A 12,420-nucleotide genomic window follows, 5' to 3' on the forward strand; every position below is an offset into this window, starting at 1 on the left:
TCATTGTAGACGATACTTCATGTGATTAGTAGTTAACACAACAAATGCGTTTTCATAATACACAAAACAGTTCCAGATTCACATGCATTAATTTAGCCTTTGTGTTGCAGCAAAAGCAGGCACACATACACACACACACATTGATCACATCCTCACCTCACTGTCGTCAGCACAGCCCTCTCTGTGATAAATGGTAAATAAGATTTGATGGTAATTGTTGTCTTTGCCTCACACAGTGAGAGGTTGACGGCCCATCGCAACATTCAATTTAAACAGGCAGGCCATCTGCCCACAACGCACAGAGTTGAGCAAGACTAACAAAGACTATCATCATTCAGCTGTATAATAGATTTACAAAAATTGGTTACATGACTTTGTACACTTTTTATTCCAAAATCTGAAGCTGCCTTGCTCTCTACTACATTGCCCTATGGCAACATCAAAGGTCTATAGTAACTGGAGTTCACTATCTGCTAGCATTCCCATTCATCTCAAAGGCAGTTGCTCAGCTGGTGCATGCAGCCCTGGAAGTATGCAACCTGCATGCTGCCATCTTACTCTGTTTCAAACATTTTTGAGCCAATCACCTGAGTGCACTGGCCAAGAACCGCCCCTTTAGACAGGAAGTGTCGTCTAAATGACACGTAAAGCGGTCAGTCACAGTTGGCTTTGTCATTACATACCGTTTATGGTTGGGGCTATCTGAGATACATTCTGAGATACATAAAAGACCGGCGTGGAAAAAATAAAGGTGTGACAGTGTCTGAGAGCAAGTGCATAGAAAATACATAGGAAAAAAAAAATACAACACACAAATCTGAGTACAGACTATTTTACTCACATTTCTTAGAAAACAAAGAAGAATATAAAGTTCAGTCATGACAACTCTCAGAAAGCTTTAGCATGTGAATGTGGGTATGATGTAATGATATGATACTGGTCTTGGCAGACTAGATCTGCTACGCTGCTGCTGCGGAGAAAGTACGGAGACGCAAGATGACTGGCTACCCGATAACAAGTCAGAGAACCAATCAGTTTAAACCATGCGAGCCGATTGGCTTAACATGTCACATGTGAGCAAGCCGATTGGCTAGCAGATAACAAATCAAAGAACCTATCAGCTCACGCCACATAGAGTTGCATGGCTGAACTTGTCACTGGTCATTTATGCTTGTGGATATCCACTTTATTTGCTACTAAGGGTTGCGCAACAACTGATTTTTTTACTAGTCGAGCGCATTAGTCGAGCCGAATTCTACTAGTCGTGCAGCATGGGGATGTATTCCGTCATGTCAAGGTACTCCAATTTAAGCGCTTTTTAAACTGTCACCGAATCACGTTCTTGAAGGACTGAACAGCAATCAGGTCAGCTGTCCAAAACACCAAGTTGTGCTGACCATGTTGAAAATCCCTAACTACCGCTAACGGGTGCTTTTATATATGATTATGCATATCATTAGTATTTCTGTTATATTTAAAGGCAATTTTGCATATATTTGAGGTTACTGTAGCATTTGTTTAATCTTTATCAAAATAACTTTCAGCCACTTTGCTCTTTCAGTGCAGAGCCATCGGCCTCCACACCCGCTGGCGAGTTTCTGAAATGTAGGATGGCAGGGGAAGGATAATTTATACTCATGAGTAAAGTGTTAACTAATTGGACGATTCAGTAATATTCATCAGAAAATGCCGCTTTCTGCAAAACCCCAGAATAACTGTTTGCTTAAGTGTATGTAAACGTGGTCAAAGTCTTCACAACATAAAATATATAGAAGCCTCGGCAAAGTCAAATGATTTCCACACAGCAAACTAACGAGGAACTATGCTTATAACCACAGGTTTCTGGAAACACCAAATCATTGAACTATGTTGGTAATAATGGAATTGCGACCAGAGTTGGCTAACAATGCTTTTGGGAAACACACCCAAGATTAGGTGTTCTCCAGATTTGTGTGCAATATGCATCAGACAGTTACTTTTAAATGGCTGTTAATTTTAGAAACATGCCTTCTGCCCTCCAAAATGGTGTTGTTTCAGCATCTTCAATCAGGGGCTAACTGACCATGCAAACCAGCTAAACACTGACCCCCTGTTTAGAACGTTCTACATAGGCAGAAACTACACACGTCACACAACTAGCACTCCTCACATGAAGTGCACAAGAGTCTCAACTCACAAACTGAGCTCAAGGTTGGCAGCTCACTAGGTTTTGGAACAGAGCTTTTCCCATCATGCAGCTCTAATATACTTTCTATATGTGCTGCTCTTTACATGGGTCATTTCTCATAAAGCTGAACCCTGAACTGTTTACCCACTCAAAATAATACAGTTTATTGCAAATAAAAATGTTAAGCGGCATATGATTGAATTGAATATATATGAACTGTCAGTGAGGAGCTGTACACACAATTGCTGCTACCTCACTGACTTCCTCTCCAGACCTGAAATGACTGAAGCAAAGCTTGATTATTCTGCTATCAAGTTCCCTTGACAGATTCATATCCCACATAATCAATTATGCACAAGAGCAGCTGTGAAAAGCACAAAGAATAAAGCCCCTCTGTCAATGAAACGGCACTGAAGATCACCTTAACACTACTGTGGTTTGTCCTTTTTTTTTTTAGGGGAAAATAGCTCACATTTAGTTTTAAGAGAGCACAAACACTTACCTTTCTCATGTGGGAACAACGAAATGAATAGACAACCACTTCGTTCATGTACTGCATTACAAAGAATGCTAGATTTTTTATTTTCTGAAGAAAATACGAGTGATGTTTGCCTGTGCAAATATAAGGAAATTTCTCCCTTGTGATTCTGTGATCTTATTTTTTTTTTCCAGATAAAAAAACAAACAAACAAATTTGCATGTATGGCCCCCCCACCTGGATATTCTTATGTGTGAATTAACTGAAATAAAAATGAATGCTGAAAAGCTGGACCCAGTGTAGAGGTCCTGGGGCAAGTGCGGGCCAGATTCCAGGAAAATGCGCTTCATTATTTATTCAGGCCTCCACCTCCGTCTGTTTGTCAACATCACTTAGAATGATCTGCATCCCTCATCCATGTTCACGTGCAAAAATCAGTGCCATAGGCTTTAACCTATACTAGACAATCAAATTGTTCTGCACACTTAAGTAAATTAAAGAACAATTCTGTTTAAAAACATTACTTAACCTTGTGCGACCCCATGTCCACATGCGTGGAGGTTGTATTTTGGCTTCGCTATAAGCAACGCATAATTTGATTTCATTTAAACTGACTGATCTCAGTTCAGGCGACTCTGTGCTATCAGTAAAGGGTTAAACTTTCGATGCACGGAGTCATGTGACAAAACAACCTGGCACAGATTACAGAGTAGTGTGTGTTTGGTTGAAACACCAACAAAACTACATTTAGTAAGAAAACAAATTAAGTTTTTACATTGAAACCTGTTTAAGTCAAAAGATCAGAGTCTCTAGTTTAGTCCGAAATGCCTTTTTTTTTTTTTTTCTTTTTTTTTTTTTTGAGCGATATATTGCAAAATGGCACGCTGTTAAACACAGTCACCACATTCATGGACTGTATGCTTAGCTACATTTAAAATATCCTATATTCACAGTGCATTTTCACATTGATAATTAATGGATGCATACAAAAATTTTAAAATGTTGCTTTCAGAGGCTTTATATGGAGTAAGGATGAAAATAAGGTGCATTTCAAACTGTTCTGAGACCAGTGCAGACAGACAGCACACTGGAGGTTAAGTCATTCACTCAATAGGGAGCAAGGGAGTGTCCTATAGCTTTTTATGCAACTACATGCATTCAATCCTAAAATCTGGTCAAAAGTTCAGTTTCAGGCTGCAGATGATGTTTGGATCACTCAACATGTTTGGCAGACATGGGACAATGATAATCAGTACATAGATTCAGAATTTATAATATATTATTTTATTTATTTTATTGGTTGGCAGTGATTGGATGATGCTGACATGCAACCTATGTGAGTCAACCCACAAGTTGAGAACTTCATGCATTGACCTTAAAAAATATTATTTTGTGGTAACACTATCTTGTTAAATATAATACAGTTCTGCACTGAGTGTGGTAAGGTGCTTGGTAACATGATTTTACATTAGCATTTCTAAAATCTTTTTCTGTAAAAAAATAAAATATATAAATAAATAAATAAATCTGATGTTGGAAACCTGAAGCTTTAAACATGTATAATTCAAAAGCTGCCAGACAGGGTTAAACAGACACAGAAATAACAATTATAGGGCCTTCTCAAACGCATCATCTCTCTTTCGTGGGAATGATTAATCCTGCGGTCATCGAGGTCTTCTACAGATGAATGGAGTGATTTAACTTTTAACTGTTTAAAATTCAAAAGAAGAAGGATTTCATCCTTAAACAAAACTTATCTACAGTTGTTGGTGGGATACTGACACTGTCTGTCTATCATAAATGTAACCTCTCTATCACTTGTGATCTACTTCACATGAGGCCAAATTTCATACTTTAAGCACCCTCATTCTCTAATCAGTTTTAATCAGTCCTCAAATAAAAAATAAAACATATATATATTTTTTTTTTTTTCCTGGTGGAAACAGTGTCCAATGTCACAGAGGGCTTTCTGTTATGAATTACACTGCATCATATACTGTACTTACATATGACTAATGACTATTTCAAATGCAGCTTGTAATAGGGGTGGGGATGAACCAAGTTGGGTACAGTTCTTGGAAGTACTTACAAATTAAATGAGATGAATGATGCTCAATGCTATAGAGTAATAATAATAATAATAATAAAATAAAATAAATAAAAACTCTGCTGCCTTCCTGAGTCAATGGTTCTCTTCCACTTGGTTTTCTTACAAAGAATGTAGGTCAATGGCTATAATTAGCCTGCGGTTGGCAGGTGACTTCACATCAAACCCCCAGACATTCTCACATATTCCACATCAGTGTCTCTTCAAAGAGATGACAAAAAATCTACCATTTGCTATCACAGCCATTATAAGCATGTAGCAATAGAAAATCACTTTACTAGCACTCTGAAGATAATCTGAACTTTGATTTTAATGTACACCGGATCTATTTCAGAAAGAGGTGGCTTTTGATTAACCCAGTTTCTGATGTCTTCAGGGATTGTGAAGAATCCTGGCAAGGCATGCATAGCAGATAATTAAGAGTGAATTTTGAGTGTGATGATGGAGGATAGAGACATCTCAATCTTTTGCAACACAAGCATGTTGATGGGAGCAAGACAGGAGTTTGATATAAAGTTGAAGCCAGAAGTTCACATACACTTAGGTTGAAGTCATTAAAACTAATTTTTTAACCACTCCACAGATTTAATATGATCAAACTATACTTTTGGCAAGTCGTTTAGGACATCTACTGTACTTTGTGCATGACACAATTAATTTTTCCAACAATTGTTTACAGACAGATTGTTTCATTTTTTACTGACTATATCACAATTCCAGTGGGTCAGAAGTTTACCTACACAAAGTTAACTGTACCTTTAAGCAGCTTGGAAAATTAAATGTCAAGCCTTTAGACAATTAGTCAATTAGCTTCTGACAGGAGCTGTGCTGAATTGGAGGTGTACCTGTGGATGTATTTTAAGGCCTACCTTCAAACTTGAGATCATGGAAAAAAAAAAGAAAAAAAAAATCAGCCTAGACCTCAAAAAAAAAAAAAAAAAAAAAAAAAACTGTGACACAAGTCTGGTTCTTCCTTGGGAGCAAGTTCCAAATGCCTGAAGGTACCACGTTCATCTGTACAAACAATATTACGCAAGTATAAACACCATGGGACCACGCAGCCATCATACTGCTCAGGAAGGAGACGTATTCTGTCTCCTTGAGATTAATGTAGTTTGGTGCAAAAAGTGCAAATCAATCCCAGAACAACAGCAAAGGACCTTGTGAAGATGCTGGAGGAAACAGGTGGACAAGTATGTATATCCACAGTAAAATAAGTCCTATATCAACATATGCTGAAAGGCTGTTCAGCGAAGCCACTGCTCCAAAACTGCCATAAAAAAGCCAGACTACAGTTTTCAAGTGTACATGGGGACAAAGATCTTACTTTTGATTGGCCATAATGACCATTGTTATGTTTGGAGGAAAAGGATGAGGCTTGCAAGCCAAAGAACACCATCCCAACCGTGAAATATGGGGATGGCAGCATCATGTTGTGGGGGTGCTTTGCTTCAGGAGGGACTGGTGCACTTCACAAAATAGATGGCATCATGTGGAAGAAAAATTATGTGGATATATTGAAGCAACATATAAAGACAACAGCCAGGAAGTTAAAGCTCGCTCGCAAATGGGTCTTCCAAATGGACAATAACCCCAAGCATACCTCCAAAGTTGTAGAAAAATGGCTTAAGGACAAAAAAGTCAAGGTATTGGAGTTGCCATCACAAAGCCCTGACCTGAATCCAATAGAAAATGTGTGGGCAGAACTGAAAAAGCATGTGCGAGCAAGAAGGCCTACAAACCTGTCTCAGTTACACCAGTTCTGTCTGGAGGAATGGGCCAAAATTCCAGCAACTTATTGTGAGAATCTTGTGGAAGGCTACCCAAAATATTTGACCCAAGTTAAACAATTTAAAGGCAATGATACGAAATACTAACAAAGTGTATATAAACTTCTGACCCATTGGGAATGTGATGAAAGAAATAAAAGCTAAAATAAATAATTATTATACTATTATTCTGACATTTCACATTCACTTAAAATAGTGATCCTAACTGACCTAAGACAGGGAATGTTTTCTATGATTAAATGTCAGGAATTGTGAAAAAAAAATGTTCAATCCCTTATACTAAGCCAAATCCAAATCCCTAAATCTACCCATAAATATGCAGCCAAATAGGTTGATAGAAAGATTTTCCAGCAACATGTTCTACTTTGGTAAATCATGGTGACTATGATTTTGCCAAGTAAGATGTCTTCACTGACCAACATCCTTTAAGTCTTGAAACAACATTCCACTGAAACTCAGAACTTTGGGTAAAATTTGGGTTTGAACTTGGATCTTAATCCAAGAACATACCCTAATTGGGTACATTCCACTCAAAATTCAGTGTTGAGTGGAATGGAGAGGAAAACCTGCCCCAAAAAAGCACTGAGATAATGTTGGATAGACCTCCAAACACTCCAGATATACTATATCAGCTGTCCACAACTATTCTCAGAAAATACCTGTAGTCTTAGACAGTGCTATAATAATCCTTGCTAAAGCTCTCACCTCTATTATCCATACTATGTTTGTGGTTGGCCTCTCCCTTCCCCAGGCTGTCCACGCTGTGTGTGCCCTTGCTGCAAAAATCATCCAGATGTGCTTGCCCATCCAGCAGCTGTCCGGGTTGCTCATCGTCTTCGCAGTCACAGTCATCGAGGATGGGTGTCTCACGGATGGGCATGCCTATGACAGAGCTGTGCTGGAGGGGTCTGGTGCCACGAAAACTATCCCTGCTTTGCGGAGGGCCCAGGAGAACGGAGGGAATATAGTGGATCTCATGCGTGGCCTCGGTACTTGCACTCTTCTGAGGGGCACGGCGACGCCTGCACCAGTGCTGGCGGGTGAAGAGTACCAGTGTGAAGAGTAAAATCAGAAGAAGAAGAGCAATCAGACCACCCTAGAGGACAAGAGAGAGATGTCAATACATGACGTCCAAGTTCAAAAGTCCAGAGAAAACCATTGTGAACTACATTGAAACAATAACAGTTCAAATGAGTCTGGTGACGGTACACGGTCAGAAATAAAATGTGCAAAAACTCTACCTTTAGAGGTAGCTTCAAAGGTACACCCACTGCATCCTCTTTACACTTTAAAGGTGCACTCAGTAACTTTTGTCTTCGTGTCATCTTGGACTTACACTGATACCTAGTATCTTGGGTGCAACATGTTTTAAAATCAATAATTTTCAGTTTTAGATGCCATTGTAGATATTTAGTATTCATAGTCAGCCATGATTACTTGACTGAAAGTGTTAAATAACAGGACGGTTACTGAGATTAAGCCAGTAGTATACAGCTGGTCATGTGATTCTAACATGGCAGTCCCCATGTGCAGAATAAAACAGCTTTTATAAGGTTACTGGTATGACTGGTGTCTTCATATTAGTGTGAGTGGTCATGATTTCCAACATATATTTCAAAATTACAGTTAATGTCTTTAGGAGTTAAACTTTTTAATGAGGAAAAAAATTACTGAGTGTGCCTTTAATGTAGTAAAATGTACCCTTTGGGGATAGATTATAAAAACAACGGTACAAATACATTCATATAAAGGGTACAGTTGGTGTTGCTATGAGAATATTGCTGCAGTTTTTGCATTTTATTTTCTGACAATGTATAAGGAAATAAGCCACTTGATGAAAAATTAAGGGAAAATCACAGCATGGCAGCTGTTGGGAAACGAAGTGGTGGTCATGTATTTGCCAAAACAAAATTCCTTTCTAAAGCCTGACCTTAACCCCAATCCTAACCCTAACCCCAGCCTGATAAGTTTACTATAATATTGTTTAAACCACAACCCAAGCCCTAACCCATCTGACTGGTTGATAAGGCTGTTGTTCCAGGACCAAAAAGGATATTGATCCAAGAACACATCTTACCTAATGAAATCAGAGTAAACAAAAGTACTGCCTTTTAAATAAAAGAGCAGGTTTTAAATAAATTACCTCTGTCATTACTTTAAATGGTGTTGGCACATTAGCTTGACCAAATTAGTTCCTTTAATACCCATTTTCTTCAACTTTATTGCTGATTTGACGTATTATTGAAACATGAGCTTGGCATACAGTATTGGAGACTTCGTCTTTACCCTATTCATGCAAATAGGAGCTGCACCTGCATGAATACAAAATAGCAGCCCAGTGCCCTTAAAAGATGACTGCCAAACAAATTGATTTGTTTAAAAAGGACTTTGCTAATTCTTCCTTGACATGTGTTGCATGATGAAGCAAAGAATTAACTATGAATTTGGGAACATTAAATGATGCATATCCACAGAGTTCAAACATTGTATTTTTTTCTCAGAACCTTGTTAGGTGCCACTGAGCTTTTCTTGTAACTTCACCAGCTCAAGTGTCTGGCCTAAAGGCGCAGCACCCATAAAACAGCCAAAGATACCATGGTTTGTCTTATTTCATGGCATGTCAGGGACATCAAAGAGTGCTTGTCTCGTGAGTCGTTTGTGTGTAATGCTCTTAAATCTGCTGTTGTATTGAAGAGGGAGAAGAGGAGTACTGAGCTGACAGATACGGAGAGCAGCATAATCGTTTTAATTACATTGGATCATTATTTGAAACAATGAAACCAAATGCTACTTGATTCTGCATTCTGCTCTGTATCATGCACTTTTATGAGACTTCCTCTCAAATAGCAAGTCAAGCAGTGTTTCTACATGGTATCAAACATTCAACCCAGAGGAAAACTGTATTGCTTGGAGGTTCCTCATTTCATCCACAGAGGCCTTTAGCACAGGAGACTTGATGGAGTTCTACTTTGTTTCAACTTTTGTCTCAGGTGTAAAATTCCGTAGGAGAAATAAAAGTAGATACAAAGGAGTCAATTGCTGACATACCAAAAGAGGATAGAGTTATACAATTTATACGGACACACAGCTCAGATAATGTGGTCTTGGGAGAATTAGATGAGACCATTTTTAGCTCATTTTGAAATCTCTGATTTTGATAGCAGATGTAAGTACCTTGGCAAATCTGAGCATCGTTTGGGACATTGTTGAGACAGAGTCTCTAGATGATACACATCAGATTGTTGGGTCTTTTTATCGAGAAAAACATATGAGAAGCAGGAGACTTGAGAAAAATATCTTCATTTGCTCGCCATTTAGGGCACGCGTCACCCACACTATCCCGTTTAAGTTTGAAAACTCTGTTTTTAGTTTCCTAATGTCTTCTTTTTCCGAAGTAGGCAGCTATGGAGAGTGTTTTCGAAAGTCTCAATTTTTAGTGCCATTCTTGTGTGGATAAGCGGTTTAGTAAACATACTAAAATCAATGTGTGGACATAGCCTGAATCTCACTGGTGTCTATGAGAAACATTGAGATATTAAAGAGGTCTCATTTGCAATATGTCTTATCTATGGGAATGCACTCTACTTTAATTCAACTATGCAGCTGATCAAAGCAGAACAAAGGAAGAAAATGAGGATCATACCTTGACCTACTCAAGGTGGAAATTCAATAACTTATGATGAAATATTTAGCTTTATAACAAATACTGGTCTGCACATTTCATCATGAATTTATTCATTGAGTTGATTCTAAATTAGTGCTGGATGTTATGCAAATGCAAAAATTGGACCCAAGATGGCGCAGAGTATGGCTGCTGTGTTGCGAGCTCCGACACAACACTGCAGTTTTTTTGTTTGTTTTGTTCACAGTTCTATGTTTTTTTGTTTATTTTTTAATCTTGGATGTTGTCTGCCTTATTGTCTACGACAGACAAACACTTTTGGACATTGGTTCTGCAATAGCACACCGAAAACTGGACTTTAAATTCCTCAATGCCGACCCGCTGTTTACAAACATGCCAGCAAAGCCCTTTGTCTAGGCAGCCCGGCCACGGAAATGCAGAAGGAAAAGAGGAAATAGAGCCGCCGTTCTCATCAGAGTAAGAGGTCACGCAAATCGACCCCCGCTACCCAGTATTCTACTGGCAAATGTTCAGTCTCTGGACAACAAGCTCTGCGAGCTGAGAGTGTGGATCTCTTTCCAACGAGAGACGAGGGACTGCTGCATTATCTGCCTTACGGAAACTTGGATGTCTGCTGAGATTCCAGATTTAGCCTTCGAACCCGCGGGGTTCTCCGTGCACCGAGCGGACAGAGCGAAAAACCTCTCAGGTAAAAGCAGAGGTGGTGGTGTATTGTTTATGGTCAACAAATCCTGGTGTGATCAGAGGAACGTACATTCTATCAAGTCTTTCTGCTCTCCTGATCTGGATTTTCTCATGCTTCTGTGTCGACCATTCTGGCTACCGAGGGAATTCACAGCGGTCATTATCACTGCTGTGTACATCCCGCCACAAGCTGACACAGACCAGGCACTCAAGGAACTGTATGGGATTATAAGCAAGCAGGAAACCGCGCACCCTGAGGCCACGTTCATTGTGACCGGGGACTTTAACAAAGACAATTTTAAATAAATTGCACCAAAATACCACCAACACATCAGTTTCAACACACGAGGGGACCGAGTTTCAGACCACTCTTCCATTCTGCTTCTGCCTGCTTACAGGCAGAAACTGAAACAGGAAGCACCCATCCTCAAGTCAGACCAATCAGATTCCACGCTACAAGACTGTTTTGATCACACGGACTGGGAGATGTTCTGGTCCGCCTCTGATGACGACATCGAGGTGTACACTGATAGCGTAAGGTGTTTCATCAGAAAGTGCGTAGAGGATGTTGTTCCGACTACAACAATACGGATCTACCCCAACCAGAAGCCAGTTATGCACTCCGCAAAACTATCAGAGCAGCCAAACGCCAGTACAGGGACAAGATTGAAGGACAGTTTAACACCACCAACTCTTGAAGCATGTGGCAGGGAATTAATATCATCATGGACTTTAAAGGGAATAAAAACTCCACCATGAACACCGCTGCCTCTCTCCCGGATGAGCTAAATACTTTTTATGCTCGTTTCGAGGGAAATATCACCGCCCTCACAGAGAGAGCTCTCGGGGCCGAAGCTACAGAGGTTAGTTCACTCTCCGTCTCTGTAGCGGATGTAACCCGATCCTTCCCGCGGGTCCAGACAGCATTCCGGGCCGTGTCATCAGAGCGTGCGCGAACCAGCTGGCTGGTGTTTTTACAGACATTTTCAACCTTTCATTGTCTGTGGTCCCCACATGCTTTAAAATGTCCACCATTGTGCCTGTACCAAAGCAATCCAAAATCACTTGCTTAAATGACTGGTGTCCTGTTGCTCTGACCCCCATCATCAGCAAATGCTTTGAGAGACTAATCAGAGATTACATCTGCTCTGTGCTGCCTCCATCACTGGACCCATTGCTGTTTGCTTACCACAACAACCGCTCCACTGATGATGCCATTGCATCTACAATACACACTGCTCTCTCCCACCTGGAAAAAGGAACACTTATGTGAGAATGCTTTTTGTATACTACAGCTCAGCATTCAACACCATAGTGCCCTCCAAGCTTTATGTGAAACTCTAGGCTCTGGGCTTAAATAGCTCGCTGTGCAGTTGGATCCTGGACTTCCTGTCAAGCAGACGCCAGGTGGTTAGAATGGGCAGCAACATCTCCTCATCACTGACCCTCAACACTGAAGCCCCACAGGGCTGTGTTCTCAGCCCACTCCTGTATTCCCTGTACACAATGACTGTGTGGCAACACATAGCTCCAATGCCATCATTAAGTTTG

At 40.0% G+C, this 12,420-nt stretch overlaps 1 protein-coding gene across 2 annotated transcripts in view; it reads right to left on the reverse strand.

Annotated features, from left to right (window-relative positions):
• Positions 1–12,420, reverse strand: part of LOC127425941 (astrotactin-2-like) — an 829,264-nt gene that overhangs the window by 557,864 nt on the left and 258,980 nt on the right. For both annotated transcript variants that reach the window (XM_051672308.1, XM_051672299.1), the window contains exon 3: positions 7,248–7,638. In XM_051672308.1, coding sequence (XP_051528268.1) covers positions 7,248–7,638 — 391 coding nt within the window. The remainder of the gene's footprint in view (positions 1–7,247; positions 7,639–12,420) is intronic.

This window comes from Myxocyprinus asiaticus, chromosome 3 (assembly GCF_019703515.2).
Source record: "Myxocyprinus asiaticus isolate MX2 ecotype Aquarium Trade chromosome 3, UBuf_Myxa_2, whole genome shotgun sequence".
NCBI classification, from domain to species: Eukaryota; Metazoa; Chordata; class Actinopteri; order Cypriniformes; family Catostomidae; genus Myxocyprinus; species Myxocyprinus asiaticus.